Source organism: Leuciscus leuciscus (assembly GCF_965113295.1).
Source record: "Leuciscus leuciscus genome assembly, chromosome: 7".
Lineage (NCBI taxonomy): Eukaryota > Metazoa > Chordata > Actinopteri > Cypriniformes > Leuciscidae > Leuciscus > Leuciscus leuciscus.
Genome location: NC_138731.1, coordinates 35,064,508 through 35,083,195, shown reverse-complemented (window position 1 = coordinate 35,083,195; position 18,688 = coordinate 35,064,508). Strand labels below are relative to the sequence as shown.

General features: G+C 37.0%; 1 protein-coding gene across 5 annotated transcripts in view; it reads left to right on the top strand.

The window, feature by feature from the left end:
- sema5ba (sema domain, seven thrombospondin repeats (type 1 and type 1-like), transmembrane domain (TM) and short cytoplasmic domain, (semaphorin) 5Ba) overlaps positions 1–18,688 on the top strand; it is a 139,393-nt gene that overhangs the window by 53,048 nt on the left and 67,657 nt on the right. For all 5 annotated transcript variants that reach the window (XR_014207577.1, XM_082175941.1, XM_082175938.1 and 2 more), the window contains one exon: positions 7,667–7,907. Coding sequence is in view for 4 of the 5 variants with exons in the window: in XM_082175941.1 (XP_082032067.1) it covers positions 7,721–7,907 (187 nt within the window). In the remaining variant the exon portion in view is untranslated. The remainder of the gene's footprint in view (positions 1–7,666; positions 7,908–18,688) is intronic.

Sequence of the window (18,688 nt, the reverse complement as noted above, 5' to 3'; positions counted from 1 at the left end):
AGTGCACGCACGATGCTAAACCTGGACAATAGCATAATGTGGTAATCAACTTTGCCTGGAGTAAACACACTCCCTCTGATACCTGGCGGATATCTTGCACGCAAGATGCTAAACCTGGACAATAGCATAATGTGGTAATCAACTTTGCCTGGAGTAAACATACTCCCTCTGATACTGCAGCACTGTCGTGGGCTGGCCCACACTAAACTATTTTTGAAGTCTTATTTGAAAAAGTTTCAAGAAAAAAAAAGAAGGTTTTGATGAAGTTGTGTTATGCTTCCGTCTTCCATAAGCTTGTGGGGCGTTCAAGTTAGGTCGCAAAGATCGTATTTACGAGTTGAACGCACACAAAAATGTTGTAAATACGACTGGGAAGCTCAGGATTTTCTTTAAGCCCTAATCTTTACGAGTTGGGGGTGTGTCAGTGAACAACATGGCTGAATACCACAATACTTAAAGGTATTTAGCAGTGATATTGTCAGGCTTTTCTATTTACAGCGAAGTAAGCTAACTGCCTACACAATATATTATAGCATTAAAATATAACTATATAATATGTAACGATAAAGTATACAGTGGCTTCATAAATTAATTCAAAACATAAAAAAGCAAAACACACCTGATGCGCTGTATTTTTGTGTAATTATTTAAAAGAAAGTACACCGCCACCCGAATCCGACGAAAGTGACTTGAGCGCACCTGCCATTGTAAACACAACTTCCCACCTCGTAAATACGAACTTCCCTGGAGGACTTGAATGCACCATTGCTTTCTGATTTGGTATTGTTTCATTCCATGTGACAATCTACAGTGTGTGCGCGTTTGTCTTTGGGGTTCCCCCCACAAAACTGGATTTCTGATTGTAAATATTCAACATCTGAGATCGGCGCGTCCCCGACTTTCTTCCAAGCAGATTCAATCACTCTTAACACACATGATTACACCACAGGTAAATCTAATAAAATAATATGTGGAACCATCAAGATAATCATGACTTTACCTAGGATTGGCTGAAAGGGAGAATTGGGCCCAAAATCGGTCAGATTATCTTGTGTGAGTGCCTTAAGGCATAGTTGTAGAGTTGTTTACGATTGCTAAGCAATGTTGCAACCTCACAGATCAATGTAGAATTCGACTAATGTGGATAATGTAATGCAATCATAATGAATTCATATTCAAATTAATTGTATTATTGCATTGTTTAGAGGTGTCAAAAATAACAAATTTCTGCAATTAATATTTAATGGGTTTAAGTTTAAGTACTGTATATGCTAATGTACAAGTTAAGATAATAGAGTTAAGAAGTTTAAAATGTAATTAGGTTATGGGGAACACTGCTGGTTTATTGCTGCCTAAGCCATATGACATATAGCCAGAGACAAAGCTGGCAGCCCAACAGCCTGTGTAATGTCGAAGACTCTCCTTTAAAGTTTTACTTTTGGAAGGATCGATATTTACTTATTGGATACATTTTTGGAAGTATATGACCCAACTAACCAAGCTTATGACCTGCTCACAGGCCAAAAGTTGGTGCAATAGAAGCTTTGTGCTGACACGAGGGAAAGTGGAAAGAAAGTAATTCACAAACCTACTTTTTTTTTTTTTTTTTGGGACCAGTGGAAGGGAATGCTTGATTTCACTAGTCAATGCCTTGCTTGGAGACTTGTTGCATCACAGTGATTTTCCATTCTTTCTCTCATAGACTGATGTCATCTAATTATTTGTCAGTGCACAAGCAAGTTAATGCTGGGAATGATTCTTAGTTGCTTATTGCGCTTAAATAGTCAAATACACACAAAATAATGCCGGTCTTAGCAAGCATTCACATAAACACAGTCAGTTATGTTTTAAGTGAAACAGTTGAGAAAGAAAACGCACGTGTAACAGTGTAATGCATCTGTGTGTCAGGTCTTAAAGTGACAGCAGCCTAATATGACTGCTGCCAAATTATGAAATAACATTACAAATATCTATATGCCAATTTTACCCATGGTATCGAAGTCAAAATTGTGGCCAGTGAATTCAATAAAATCAGTAATATTGTAATTACAATTTAAAATAACTGTTTATTATTTTTATTTATTTTAAATTGTAATTACAGCAGTCTTCAGTGTCACATGATCCTTCAGAAATCATTCTGATTTGGCGCTCAAGAATTTTTTTTTTATTATCAATGTTGAAAACAGTTGTTCTGCTTATTTATTATTTTAATGAATTTTTTGTTTCACAAGTCTAAGTCATCACACCTGTAACTCCTAATATACTCCTGCAACCGTGTTTGACAATATGGTGTTAATGATGATTTTTTATAGGATTGGCCTGGCGCAATCAATTCAGTGTTACTACCCTGTGTGCTTGAAGCTGATTATGTTCTGTTGTTCATCTTATGCCAGATAGACAGCCCAGGAGGTTCATGAGAAACTGCTGTTGACATCTTACAATCTGCTCCCATCCAAGCACCAGACTCATTGCAATTCCCTCTCGCTGACAGATCTTGATGCCCCCGTCTGACATCACTGTCATTTGATGAGGTGTTAGATGAAGAAGTGCAGCTCATTAAGAGAGATTGTGTTTGCTCTTTGACTATATCTGCTCCCTTGTCTCACAGGGGCCTTGCCTATAAGGTGGTGAACAGACCTGTGCAGTCATTCGCAATTTTCCGACAGCATTACAGACTTCTTCATTAGTTGGGTTTGTTTCCATGGAAATATGCTAGGGCTTGGGTGGCCTTCTGGGCGCATGTTATCCTGGCTGATCTGGGTGCTATTGACAGAAGCGCTGCGTGTGCATTCATTAGTCTAATCAAGGGAAGTTCCTTAAGCCAAGTGCACACGGCCCATGGATAATTGACCGTCCACTCAGACTGTCCACTACTCCTGTGAAACCAGCGAAGTGTCCCAGATGGGAATTTTATTTTCTCACTCTCTAAAATAGCTAGACAGACATAAAGTGCAATGGGCCATTTTGCAACTATGCCGGAGGGAAAGAGTCTTGAGTGCTTTCTTTGGCTTGATCTTTCTTCTACCACTTTGGTAAGCGCACCGCATTCAGAAGCGCTGCCAGCTCGCCCCACTCTCCAAGGCCAGTTTAGAAGTGCCACCAGCTGTTTTGAGCCTTAATTTGTTAGTGTGGGTGGTGCTTGTGCATGGGCACTTCTGTGTAGATCCTTAACGCCTTCGCTATTTGGCATTGGGACTAATTAGCTAACAGCTGTTGAATCACTGTTGGGATGCAAGTTGTTAACAACTGCTTTTGAACTTTACATGTGCTTGCTTGTGTAAACGTGCTTTTTATGTGTTGATTTTCTTTTTTTACCCAAGCTCGTCTCTTGGGCTTAATGCAGCTGGTTCAGACTGACCTCTTTTCCATCACAGCAGCACTTCAACATCAGCAGAAACCAGCTCAGTAAAGCGCACATGCCCAACTAAAAATGTCAGATCCCAAACCAAAAGGGTGGACATGACCTCCTCTTCATAAATTGCCATTGCTCTAGCATTCTGGAAAATTTTGGATTCTGTTTAAATCAGAATGCACTTTTTCTAATTTATGATAATGGAATCGTATAGGAAGTGTGTATTTTATTGCTTTCTCTTCAATCTGTTATTTAGAAATAATAGTATCCATCCTTCTTTATTACTGAATAAGGCAAATAGACATCATTGATGTCAAGTCAAACCCTAAGCATGTTTAAACAACATAACATTTTATGTTAGCCATATTTCCAGTTTGTTTCCATAAATTTCCCAAAAAAAGATATAGTGATCAGCCAGACCAATAATTATGTAAATAATTATTATGTAAAATAAAATAAAAATATAAAAATCAAATAAAAGTTCATTCTTTAAAAATTTTACATTTAGTTTTTTTTAGTAATATTAATTCAATATATTTAATAATAAAAAAATCTAATATCTTTAATAAATTCAAATAAATGATCTACTGTATGTCTCATTAAATAAAATTATTGATGATTTATCTGCCCTATAGAAATCTACGTCAGCAATGAAAAACCCACAGTGGTTTACCACTAATCTACTGTACATAGTAAATCAAACTTTTTTTTTTTTTAAACATTAAGAACTTATTGAGGATCATTATTTATGATATTACCCCATTATATAAAAAAACAAATTGTGAATTGAGGAAATACTGTAAAAAATGTTAATTCTAAAAATGGTAAATGTATTTTTTTATTAATGTTAGTTAAGTTCATTTCACATTGGTCAGCCTATAATCTACATAGCAAATCAAATTATTTTATTTAAAAAATAATGGAAATTCATCAAGGATGATTGTTTACGATATTTCCCCTTTTTCTGTGCATACACATTTGAAATATTAGCATAAGGTCAAGTATTAATTTTCCCCATCAAAGTTTCTGGCCTGTTTTTCATTTCTCCTGCATACTAAATAGGCTCCAACACTTTTTACACATGAGCCAATACACCCACCCAGCCATCCATTATTACATAACCTCTAATAAGCAGTCTTGACCCAAGTGCGTACAGCATGCAAAGAGGATGTGTGCTTTTCTGTTGCATTCGCATTCTTGATCATTGCCTTTGCACTTGCAAATGCTCTGCTAACATTTTCATTTCCTAATTCAGCTTGACAAGTCAACAAAAATGTTGTTCACTCTCTGTTGTGATTGTTTTAAATCTAAGAGATGGTTAGTGTTGTGAATAGCCCTGTCTCATGCAGAGAGTTGACTGTATAGCAAGCCATGTTCATTTGCCTAATTAGTTACCCGCTGTTGCGAGAGGTATAATTGAGAAGGCATCATTGTAATTTGCAACATAACCAAGCTAATAATTTGTTATTGATTGCCTCATCATCAAATGGTGAAACTGTAAATTAGCCCCTGGTGCATCTTGGTGGGCTGCATGGATTTGCTCGTTTTTAAAACACTCAAATAATATTACGTGCCACAAGATTAACTTTGGCCCTGCATGAAAGATGGTGATATGCTGCTGGCTTCTTTGTGGCTATAAACTCCATATATCATGTCCTCACTGAAACAACATTAACGTCGAAGGTGCACAACTTTTAACAGCATTTGTCCACAGTATAAAAAAATTCTGGTGTGCTGATGTCTCTGAAAGGCTTTTTAACTAGTTTAGCCAGCAAGTTTAAATAGGGGTCAATGTTTTCCTGGTTAGTCTAGTTAGCCCCTGCTGGTAGATGCTGGAACTACAAAGCACCTCTCAGCCATTCAATAGTTGCTGTGAAGATTAAGTAAAACTTTTTTTTTTTACTAAGTATCAATATATAAATGGCATATTTAAATCCCAATTCTTTATGTAAAACATGTTAAATACAGTATGCAGATGATCCACTGTGGCAACCACTAACAGGCGGAGCTGAAAGTGAGATTGTTAGTTGTGAAAGTGAAATAAATGGGTATAGTTTAAATTCACTTTTCGTCTCTTCTGAATTTGCGACCATATCAGTAAAATTGGGCTTATTTTTTTGCTAATGGGTTCCTTAAGGATACTAGATTCCAGCTAAGGACAATGTGGGAGTTCAATTAAAGCTTTGTTTCCTAGGTCAATAGGTTTGCTCACTGAAGTGTGACACATTATGATTTGAGCAGTTAGCATATAACGTGTGCAAGGAGATTGACGGGAAGCTGCTCGCGGAGAGCGCACGATTGAGATAACTGCTGTGTGTTGTAATATGACTCCACCGGGGCTGCTCTGAATAGAGATGGAGATGTCATGCCTCACCTCTAATAAGATCAGCCGTGATATTAAAACTCCTCCGTATATGAAGGAGACGGAAGTGCCTCAGCACTTAAGGGGTTTTATGCTGATCAAGCTGGGCTACCACTTACTGCCAGAAACTTTTAACAACTACACCCACCACTTCTGCTTCCTACCCCAGTTCCACTCTACCAGCCATCACAGGTCAATTTTGCTGGTTTTTTTAACCTCCCATATTTTGTTACCGTAATTGTTGTGAGGCTGAAAGGTCTACCTTGCTACTTTTCAAGTGCTAGATGTCTTAGTAAGAGTTTGCTGTGGGGTCCAATGTAGTTGTTTTTCCAGGTGCTATTGTAGGCCTACACATCCAGGAACAGCACAAGTTCTTAACTTCTGGCTTATTAGTTACTGAAGGTACCATATAGAATACTGGATAAGGATTTTTGAAGTTCAATTTCTATATATGACCTCTTTGTGATTTAGGGTTCTCACGGATTCTTAAAAAAAAAGTCTTAAATTAGATTTTTACATTTTTTTATTCTTATTTTTACTTATGAAAGCCAAAGGTCTTAAATTTTAGATGACAATTTGCAGCAGCATAGCCTACGTCTGTCTCCTGCACGCGAAACGGGAGAGAAGAAGAAAATGGCTAATGTCAGTTCAATTGTAAGTTCATTCTTTTTGTGCTTAGGGGTGTGCGACATGTATTGTTTGATGATATTGTAAATGATTGTTTTAACGATGTGCGAGGCTGAGGCACTGCGAGCTGACATCGCATTTGTCTCACATGCTTTCACTGCATGAATATGTGTGCAGTAAAGTCCTCAAATGAGTTTTTGTCTTATATTTATATCATATTATGTTGTTATAATACAATATCACACGAGCAAGAGTGCCGTTATCCCATGCATAATTGCAAATGTGATATTTATTTTATACAACAGTTAAATGAACAATAAATAAAGATTGTGAGAGTTTTAATGCAACAGATAGCGATGCTTTTTTGACTGAAATCTGCGTTTTGAACGAATCAATTTAATAATTCAATTGAGTCGACCATCACTTGCTTCTTTCCCGAATGAATCAGCCGTTTGAACGAATCGGTTGACTCCAACAACTCACTTATTAAGACAGTGACTTGCCGCCACCTACTGGCGAATTTAGTTTAATTTTAAAGTACCCTTAAATTAAAACCTTAAAATTAGAAATCATTTCATTTTTAAATATTGAATAAAAAAAAAAAAACTATTTCATAGCTTTATTGTAAATGCAGTGTAAATATATTAATGCCACTTGATGACGCTTTTGTGTCACCTCTGCACTGCAAAGATTGATTTTGATTTAATGGTTTAAGTTGACTAGTAACAGTGGTATTGTGTTATTATTCTAATATAATTTAATTTTAATGTTAGAATTTGACATAAAAGGTGATGCATACATCTAAAAATGTCCGTATATAGGTGAAAATGCCCCTGGAAATTAATTTAAGGTGGCAAATATTGCCACTTAACAATTCTTTTTTTTATTTCTGTCACTGCTGTGAACTGACCACTGCATAGAATATGAAAATATGAATATCTTCGTGAGTCAGCTGTCAACAACAGGCCTAAACCAGCCATGGTTCCAGCACAAAAACACAATCAGCAAAATATCATCTAATTATTATCAACAAAACTTTTAAATTATCGAGATATATTTTTGTCAATATTGACCTTTACCACTTTCTGTTCATACACATTCAAATACATTTTCTTTCCCCCTCTCTCTCTCATTGTCTTTTTCTCAAAGTCAACAAAACTTTATTGACGCAATCATAAAGAAGTGAAATATTGGCAAACTATTCGACTCCCTTGATAGTAAACGTGTGTGTGAACTGCATAAAATGAAAACTTTAAAGAAAGTGCAAGAAATAAACTCAGAGTAGTAGTATGTTTACATGGGTTCTTTGTCTCCTCTCTGAACAGGTGCATTCCAGAGGCCTGCCTTGGTAGCTAGAGGAGAGGTCGGCCTCCGTCAACATGATAGTGTTGCCACGGTACGTGGCTTCCCTGGCTGTGCCCGGCCTTATCCTCTGTTTCATCACTCTTCCATTTCCTGCTATACTTTCCCAGAGGCCCCCTCTCCCCACAGAGTCCTCCCCCACCCCAGCACCCCACACAAGGCTGGAGTGTACCCGCCTAGAGCACCCCATCGTCTCTATTCAAGGTGAGCATTGATGTCTCTTGCAGTACATGCATTCTCACTCCTGGGATATTACAGCAATATTTCAGTTATCTCTTGGTATCTCTTGCAGTACATTTGACCTGTTGGGTGCTTTCATCGATAACCGTAGCTTTCAGCCAGAAGCAGATATCATCAGGTGGTACCACCTGAGGTAAGGTTACTTTAAGGGTAATCGATGAAAGCGATAAAATCGATGAAAGCAGCCAACAGGTGTATTCCACAAATTAGTGTTGGGGGAAGCTACTTTTTGAAATTCTTGCTTGCCGAACTAAAAGTTGATCTAAAGTTGTTGAAGGTATCAATGTTAAAATATTTTCTTCTATCACACCTTCATAGAGACAGTTTAAGTGTGCCATTTGTTGGTAGAAGTGTAAATCATTTCTCAGTGGAGATATCTAAACATTACTTTGTTTGTTTGGTTATCCAACCAGCCCAGCTTAGCAACATTGGCTCAACCTATAGTTTTAATCAGTAATTAAAAATTAACAATCGCATCAAATGTATACAACTGAACAAAGATACGATTGAAATAAACAGTGTTTTAAGATTTTCAGGTATTCAGGTACAAAAACTATAAGCAAATGTAAAATAACACTGTACTTTATTAATAAAATATACATTACAAATATAGTTACAAAAGTTATTCAGTCAAGAACGAATGAATTTTCTCTTTGTCTTTTGTTGTTTGATTAGTGTTATTATAGAGACGGAAGCTGCTGTCACTTTAAGAGTTGCCCAATATAGTTACACATGCTACCAAAGTAACTACTGTAACTACATTGAATTATTTATTAAGGCTGCAGTTTCTTTTAAACCTTTTCAGATTCTACTTGGAATATTTTACATAACATCTTAAAGCTGACAATGCTTCCATCACTAAACGAGTTTAAGTTACTTTTAACAGATTAGGCTGTGTGTTTTACCCTTTGGTAAATTGCTGTTGTGATCCTGTTTTTCTGTTTTGATGTGTATTTGTATGTTTATGTTATTGTAGCTACTTTCTTGACCAGGTCACTCTTGTAAAAGAGATTTTAATCTCAACCTGGTTAAAAAAAGAATGAATGAAAATGAAAAAGATGATATTTTATTTATGTGGCATAAAAATAATCAGTTTTTAAATGAATTAACTCAGTTAGGCTAAATTGTATTTTACCAATGGTACATACAGAAAGCTATTTTTGAAAATAGCTGCAACTGTCATATTACAGGAAAATATATTTAGTTGCATGGCTAAACATTGGCAGTCATTTTGTTAGCTAACCCATGCTTGAAGGGCACATAAGGTAGCTTGCATATCATTTTAGGGAGTGTGCATACCTTTATAAAGCATAGCTTTAATTGCCAATAATCACAGCAACTCTTAATCTTTTGTTGCAAGATGTGGCCAGGCATGTTCACCATCAATATACTCAATTTTCTGACAAAGTCTACTGTTGAGATTCAAAGTGTTTAGGAATGTAGTTCCCAGCCTAGTTGTTTTCCTACTGTCCATGTATATTAGACAGGCTCAGATCTACACTTTTTTGTTCCATTTATCTTATTCATTGGGTTTTCCACACATTCCAGACAGTGATAGAGCATGCTGAAGATAGCAAGAGATAAACGTCTTTCATATCGTAAAGATTCCTATCCTCCTGTGTCCTAGCAAACAACGAAAACAGAATGTGCAGCCATACCTTGATATCGCTTACAAAATCTTATTCATACCCATGGAACAAAGGTGTTTTCTACTCCAATAGCATATTTATTTAGACAACAGAGTGTGTTTGTATTGGATATAATATATTGACGATCATCTTGGCCATGGGGTGGGAGCAGCGTGTTTTTTGACTCACTGAGGGACATGACAAAGATTGCAGAGTAATGCCTCTTGGGAAACAAAAGGAATTGATGACCGGGGGGCTCTATTTAATATATGAAACTTGCTTGGACATTAGAGCAGTCGTGGCTCATATAGACATCGCCTATGGCCATTTCCATTTATTGCTTCCGAAAAAACTCAGGCTTCATTTTGAGTTGTCATTTTATGCTTTGCTATTAAAGCAACAAGATATTTTTTTTTCTTTTCATAGTTTTAAAGTAGGACTGGAATTACAAACGGCCTTGTTCACAGAGTTAGAAAACGCCTCAATTTGTAAACAAGCAGTAAATTCTCTTTTTGTTTTTCTGCCGTTCTCGTTTTATTTTTTTATTTTTTTATTTTTTTAATGGTATTCTATTCCCTTCCGTCATAGTAGCTTCCAAAGCGAAGGCATTGTGGTATGCATAGCATTCATCATAAGAGCTGCTGAACAATTAGCTTTGCAATGTCTCGAAGTCCCTCTTTATGTGTTCTCAATGGCATGGAAGTCCCATTGCACACCTTAATGCTTTCTTTTATGCTGAAGCAGTGGTATGGAAGTCCTGGTACAATGGAAGTGTTGGCTGAACTTGAGATTAGGTTCTTTGATGGATGAACATTTTTTTAATTGACGCCTTCTGGCGGCTGCTCGGTGGAGTCACCTGAGGCGTATTGGGGGCCTCTATCTCTGATCTCTGACAAGGTCTGTAGATTCACACATGCCTTTGAACTATTCTAAACCATGGAAATGATACTCTTAAGATGATTTAGCATGGTAGAGCATGACCACCATGGTTGGTCCCATTCTCATGGCTAAACCCAGAGCCATAGAGAGAGAGAGTTGCGACACTCTTTGATGTCGCCGCTATGGCTGTCACGTGGTTCATGTAAGCCCCAATAGTTCCAAAACATACGCTGGCTGTCATGTTCTTCTATGGGACAGACAGCAGCGATTGCATTATTGAACGGTAAATATAAAATAAAACACACACCCAAGTACTTTTTCAGCTGTTATTGCATTATTGCATTTTGTTAATGTCAGTTTTGCATTTTGAGATAAGTTTTAAGCTATATTTTTGGAGGGAAAAGCTTAGTGTTCATGTTCGCATGGGTAGTAGCACTGGCTTTAGCGGCTCTAACTTAACTTTTCCATATCATTCATCTGATGATGGACGTCTCATGATATTTATTTTAGCACAACTGGGCTGTATTAGGCTATTGATTCCCGTGATTTTGCTTATAAATTTTGATTCAGCCATTAGCCTACCTTCGTGATCACGCAAAGAGGTCTGCCGTGGCGGTCCGTTCAGAATTCGCTTAGAAGCTAGCACACTTCTTCTGATGAAAGTGGCCACCCCCAGGACCACAACGTGAAACATCATCATGTTAAGACTAAGAATATTATTTTAAGATTAAGGCCATACACATTATAAAAACTATAACAGATTAAAAACGAATTTAAGCATGTCTGATACAAATGAAGGTTTTCAAATAAAATATTTTTTATTAAACAATGACAGACAACAAAAATGTGTGCTTGTGTGTGTGAACAAGAAAAACAAAAACCAGGGGCAGGTGATCCATGAAACAGACAGGACTGGTGATGGCCATAACAATCCTAAAGGTCCAGCATTGTTCTCACAAGCCGCTTCACTCAAGACAATAATAACATAATGAAAAGTTAGTATATCCCAAAAAAATGAAATTAAATAAAAGTTGCTATAAAGGTGGTAGCGATTCATTACCGAAATCTTAGCTGACGAAGTCGCGCTGCAGTGCTTGGAAATTGGTTGAAACAACCAACATAAAATATAAATAATTACGCTGTGCATGTACAAATGAAGACCAGTATAAGCATCGCAAAGGGCCTCTGATACAATATAGACAGTTGACAATTCAAAAGAGGTCGATATTTCGGCAACTTAACTCTGGAACAACTCGACGCGCAGCAATGTAAGTGAATGGTGTCCAACGCCCAAATGACAGTGTTTGGAACTATTCCGATCTTCATATCCCGGAAGTAGGCGGTTAAAAGCGCCGCCATTATTTACAACTGAGGTCTATGGGAGTGTCGCAACTCTCTCTCTCTATGGCTCTGGCTAAACCTTTCCGGGGCTCATGATATGGGTCTAGCAACCTTTAGAAGTAGACTTTACACTGCAAACAATGACTTCTTAATGAGTTTGAATGGTGTTTTTTAATTATTTTAAATATGTTTAAAATTCTCTGAAACAAGATACATTTACTTGAAGACTTTTTTAAGAGAATGTGTCTGTAGTAAGAGTGTTTTGCACTGTTTTTTTTTTCTACTTGGTTTAAGTACAAGTAAATAAGTTAGAAAATCTGCCAGTTCAGTAACACTAATGCCTGGTTTCATAGACAAGGTTTAAGCCTAGTCCCAGACCAAAATGCATGTTTGAGCTGTTTTAACTGAAAGCAACTTGCACTGACTGGCATATATAAAAAGTGTCAGTGCCATTGTTTTGTCTCAAGATTCACACCAGTAATGTTTTTTTCTAAGGCACATTTATAAAAGCTACTTAAATGTCCTAATTGAACTAAGGCCTAATCCTGGCTTAATCTAAACCCTGTCTGTGAAACCAGGCCTAAATATATTTATATTTATGATACAGTCTTTGAAAACAAGTCTGAATATCTTATGCAGTGTTGCTTCTCAAGTCAATTTATCTTCAGCATTTTTAGATATTTTAACTGAAAAATTTGGCAAAATACTTTGCATTGTAGGCTTGTTTTTAATTGCAAATAAAGCTAGAAACTAGGAAAGTAGTGTAAGATAATGCTGTGTATTTGAACATTTTTATGTTGTAATATAATAAATTATTTAATTGTTCTCTCTTGAGGTCCTCTGAAAATGCTAGTAAAAGTCACACCTAAATCTTTGTGTGTGTGTGTGTGTGTGTGTGTGTGTGTGTGTGTGTGTGTGTGTGTGGTTGTACCATTCAATTCTTTGTGTTATTCTGTGTTTCAGAATAATATATCCTACTTCCTCCATATTAATTCACCACGACTGGCTGGTCTAAGTTGCCGACCACCGATTAGGCATCATTGATGTGCAAATGCGAGCAGTCATGTGTCAATGCATTCATCTGACTTCAGAAAGTTGTGGAAGTTTGGAAAGAGACGTTTCTGCACTTTCCTTTCAATAGATGGTCTGTTTTGCCTGGAAAAGTGTTCAGTTTTGAAATTCCAAGTATGTTTACATTGAACCCTTTTATTTCAAGAGAGGATTTTCATGGTATGACTACCACTTTAAGAAACTCAAAGTTGTTGGTGTGTGGTTATATAATACCATATTGAAAGCAACCTGATACTTATTCCCCTTCAGAGAAAATCCGTATTTTATTCCTCGCATGTTATACGTGATACAATCCCCTCTAAAGTCTTGGAAAGCATATCTCTATAAACCAGCAGCAGCAATAGCATGCTGGTACTACAAGAAATCTCAGTTTTAGGTATCTGGGGACATAATTTAGATGGATTTTTTTGTGTGGGTGTATGTGTTTGTTTTTTCTTCTTCTTCATGACTATGCTTGCACAATCACACCTGCATGCCTAGTCTATCTACAAGGATATCAACATATCACTGCAAACACAAGCATGCTGAGAAATGTTATGCTTCTGAAATTCTGGAGACTTATTCAACAAACATCCGCTAAACGCATGCAATATTTCAGCAATAATCTGTGCTGTATTCAGTCCAGTTTAACCAGCTTCAAAATGTGCTGAAATAGTAAAGCACTGTTAGTTTTTTTTGAATGAATTGTCATTATTTTCAGGATTGTGCATTTACTATTTTGTATATTTTTAAAATAAAACACTAAAAACGAATTACAAAAATGTTCAATTCAAGTAAATTTAGGCATCACAACATTGTGTACAGAATGAAAAATAGATATTTGCGCTGGACAAACGTCTTTGACCGTTGTGCTTGAATCGCACATCTTTTGCAGCATCTTGTGCATGACACGCTGGTGCTGCCCTTAAAATGCGGCTCTCTAGGTTAAAAAGGTTAGACCTTGTTTTAATTTCAATTCACAGCCCTGCATCTTGTATTTTTGAACACAAAACCATGCTCTCTTTCTGAATTCAGCCTATTGTTGTATAAAACCAACATCTACAGTTACCAGATTTGGATCTTGGTCATTTATTGGCCATGTAGACATTGACAACAGCACGATTTAAGAGCTAATGTTGGGTATGGTGTGTCCTTGCTTATCCAATACCAAGAACATAATGCAAAGTCCCAACCTGTTAGGCTGGAATTACAGTAATCTGTCCCGAGAGAAGTGGTGCCACAGAGCCATTGTCTACCTTCCACTCACCCAGCCATTGTAATTGTCTTGAGATTGTTCGTCTCGTCTGTAGAAACCAATCTCTAATGGGTAATAGTGCTGTTGTTTAACCGCCTACCCCATTTAAGGGGACCTTGAGAAGAAGAAAAAAACAATGTTGTTCTTTAACTTCAGGCTCTTACTGCTGCCTCCCTCCACCTAATAGGTCCTTGATTTCAGAGGCACTGATGCCTGAACTGTGTTCTGTCATGTTGTTAGGCGCACTGTTACAATGGACACGGAAAGTACAGGGTGTTGTCGGTGTTCACAAGTGAGCCTAACCTTGGGGTTCAGTTGGTGCGCAAGGTTTACGTTTGCTAATTGTAAATGAAATGTAACTTGGTTAGTGGTTTGAACTGATAGCAGTAGCCCTTATCTACTTGCCCTTTCCTATCCTTTGTATATGTTGATGTGTTACGCTTCATTGACCATTTGAAATTGCCAGCCCAGGTTTCTCTCATTGGCTTTGTGAAAGGTGCTCTTTCAGATGTTTGCCTGAGTTGAACCGGCCCTCGATTTACGGCCTCCTCCTCAGAGTGCCCTTACCCCGTCTGTCCTCTCTTGTTGTGCCGTGGCATTTCTTGGGGCCCTCATTGTCTTCCTATTTTTATAATCGGAGTGCAGTCTGCGTAAGAGGATTTAGATTCCTGTGGCTCTCTCTGCTCATGCAGTGACAACAGGGGATGCAACAGCAGGAAAATCACACGGCAGGCACAGGGAAGACAAAACACAAAACCAAAGCAAATTCGGACTGTGCTCAGATAAGCTCCAGCCTGCATCTTCTGATAAGATTCTCTGAGCTCAGATGAGAGATGGGACAGTCTTTTGAGCGAAGAGATGCAAAGTATGGACTAGATGACTGTCTCTCTCACAGGACAGACTAGTGCTTACATGTTGTGCTTTGTGAACCCATCTTCTTTACAGAAGAGTTGGGCCTACAGCAGTCATGCTGATCCATATTCACTTTCTCATATTGATTCGAGAGAGGACTGGTTCCTCTTAGGGTATTTGATTACTTGTTTCTTTTGGAAAGTATTCCTCATTGATAAATCTCTTTTTTTTAGGCTCACACTGCATAAAATATTCCCAAATCTACTCCCTAACCACATTTCGGATATTATAGTTTCATTGTTTTTGTATTTAGTATTTAGCTTAAAGCAATGAACTCAGCAAACATTGATGGAAATTATGCTTTATCTATTTATTTTTTTACATCATGATTAAAAAGAAACATAATAGGGCAATGTTAAAATCCCATGATCTTGCTGTTTGTGGATTAGCATTAATGGCTTTTCATTTGCATAGTGTTGTAGTTTTGTGATCCTTGTTTGAATATTTTAATCATCTACATTTGTTTATGCATAGATGCATGTCACTTCTGATTACTGAACTAAACTTTTTACTTAGAGGGGGAAAAGTGCATTTAGAATAGGCTATTTGTAAAAATGTTAACGTTTACAGCATTTTTGAACGTTATGCCATCATAAAGTCAGCTTTTTTCTTTTAAATTTTTTTAGTAATTGTTTATATGTGTATATATAGTTGTGTTTGTGACGATCATAGCGAATATTCATTGTTCTGTTTTGAATGTCGTACATTGTGTTTGTTTATCATAACTATCCAAGTATGCTTATTCTAAAAACCTGATTGTCAAAGAAAACCATGTTTACATGAGATTTGAAATGATCAGGGTTTTCCCATGTTTAATGGCATTTAAACTCCTTGAGTGGCATTTTAGTATATTCTCAGAGCAAAATTCATGTAGATTTTACATGATACAATCAATCCGTTGTGTTGTTTTTGGATGAAGTACAGAAACTGTTCAATGTATTTCCATGACCATACACGTTGTCAGATTGTTAAGCATAATTGGTGTACGTGTGCATTTGAACACTGTGACTGCTGAAAGTTTGGTATAATTCTGGAGAATCTGAACTCCCATCATTCGTAGTTCTTCACATCCTCCCTTGTGTGTTCATTTAATAAATATTTTGGCAAATTTCACTATGCTTTCAGCTAGCAATAAGACTACACGCAGCCCTGTTTAATCCATATTAAAATTTTACATAATTGAATGTAAAATTTTGTTTAAATAATGTAATTTTTTACATTAAATAATGGGGGGCACCCCAGAAACAAGAAACAAGTAGACTAGTCTATCAGAAACAAGTGTGCAGTTTCCATCTGGGCCTGTAATTAGCTAGCGTTTGTGTGATTTGTAGCATAACAACAGCAGTCTTGCAATCAATACCTGCAGCAGCGCGGGCAAAATCACCACCTCTGTCTTCCTCTCTGCGTGGAGCATTAAGAACCAGTCAGTTGTAAATCTCTGAGAACAAAAAAACATAATGATTATGATTTATGTCCTCATGAGCGTCTTGGATGCAGACTGTTGAACCTGTTCTTGTCCCTCGGATTTGCTGGCTAACGCATTAATCTCTTCCACTGCGTGTTTGGTGAGGAAAATGCTATAATCGTCCATCAACCCTTTTCTGGCCCGGCCCTCATATTTATCCCTTTTTATTGCATATGGATTGCTGGACGCCTGGCAGACTTGATGATGTGTCGAAGCTATCCGTGCATATAAAAAGACCGTTTATATAAAACTCGCCGAGGCTTAGAAGTCCATTAGAAAGGGCACTTTACGATCACAAGTTCTGTAAGCAAAATAAAAACAAACATTCAGATAACCTCAATGTGGTGGTGGACACACATTTTGTTTATTATCTTAAAAAAATCACTAAGAATGGGAGTTAGAGCTGTTTATGTTATGATGGCTTTCCTGGATAAAGTATTTCTGCCCTGGAGGACATACAGCTGAACAGCTGAGTCTGTTTGTTTGCTTTTGCAAAGATCAGCTTATTAATGCTGCGCCTGACGTTTAACTCTGGTGTGGTTTGGACTAACTCAGGTGACTCAGAGGTTATCATGACAATCCCTCAACCTGCACAATCTATGTGGTTTGCAGTGCACCTGTTTTACGCTTTGTTTATGAAGCATTCATATGAAGTACTCATTTTATGCCCCGCAGGACCTGACTAAAACTGGAATAGATATTCATGGTGGTCCTAGCAAGTCTATTCAGTTTTTTTTTTTTTTCTGGTTTGTTGCTGGTCTAACTGGCAGAAAATGCTGGTCAACTAGTTCGTTTTTTCTTATAAAGCTCATTGATGAAGGTTAGCTGGTGAATTGCGCCATATGAATTGAGCGGTTTAGTCCAAATTTTCTGAAGAGACCCGATCGCTTTATATGAACAGATTGATTTTAGGCTTTTTAAACATAAATCATTTCACACATCAGTTGTGGTTAACAGAAGCTCAAGCGTGATCAATGTTTATATGTGTATAAAAGCCTAAATTAAATCTCTTTATGAACTTTTTGAAGTGTCAAAGTGGTAGTTGCGTAACTTGCGTAGCTGTCAATGGAGGGACAGAAAGATCTCAGATTTAATCAAAAAGATCTTCACTTTTGTTCCGAAGATCAACGAAAGTCTTGCGGGTCTGGAACGACATGAGGGTGAGTAATTAATGACAAAATATTTATTTTTGGGTGAACTAACCCTTTAAGACTTTTCAGTTTTATGGACGTTGACATCTTTGATATTACTTTGGTCACTGGTTAATGGTAAGAGAATATGAGCTTGACTCCCGTTCATACAGACAGTATTCGAGACGCTACTGCAAGTTACTGTGTGAACGGGACATTTCGAGACTCACACCTGTCAGTAAATGCGGTTGCCAATCCACAAAATGTACACTGTGAACATAGCCAAAATGAGTACTATTTTCTTTATGCATAATGTTTTTTTTTCCACCTTTCATAAATGAAACAACCTACAAATGAACTTGCAACCATTCAAATTATTTATTGAAAGCTTAACATTATATAAATTCTTATGGTGTAAAAAAGCCCTAACCTTCAAGTAAATAACTTGGGTCAGTGGTTTGCTGACATAAAAGGTTGGAAACCCCTGAATTATATTACAGACTGTGAGCTGTCTCACTCCTGACCTACAGTAACGGATCGATAAACTCCATAAGCTTCAAGCTTGTACTACAGTTATATATAAATATAAAATAGACCCTGTCTTGATCCTCTCAGTCATTAATCACTGTCTGTAAGACTGCTGTAACTGTTCTTGATGAATGATATCCAATAAAATGTTATATGATTCTCTCTGAACACGTTCTATTAGAGTGATCAAAGTTCATAACAACATTTTAACACGGGTGAGATGGATGCTTGTGGATGGGGTAGGCCTATAGTACAGATTTATAGTATTTATAGTACAGTGTTTGTTGCCGACATTATTTTTCCATAAATAATTCCTGAATAATATAGCCATAATGGTCCCAGTCATTCAGTTTGTTAATATATTAATTTAGTGCAGCCATTCTCAAACTGTGGTCCGCGGACCACTAGTGGTCCGTGAGGGTACTGCAGGTGGTCCGTGGAAAGGCTAAATAAAATATAAAATAATATTTTTTTTACCTTCATTTTACCAGGAAATTCCCATAAAAAAAGAAAAGTAAAAAGAATATGTAGGCCTATATTGATATAACATTTTAATT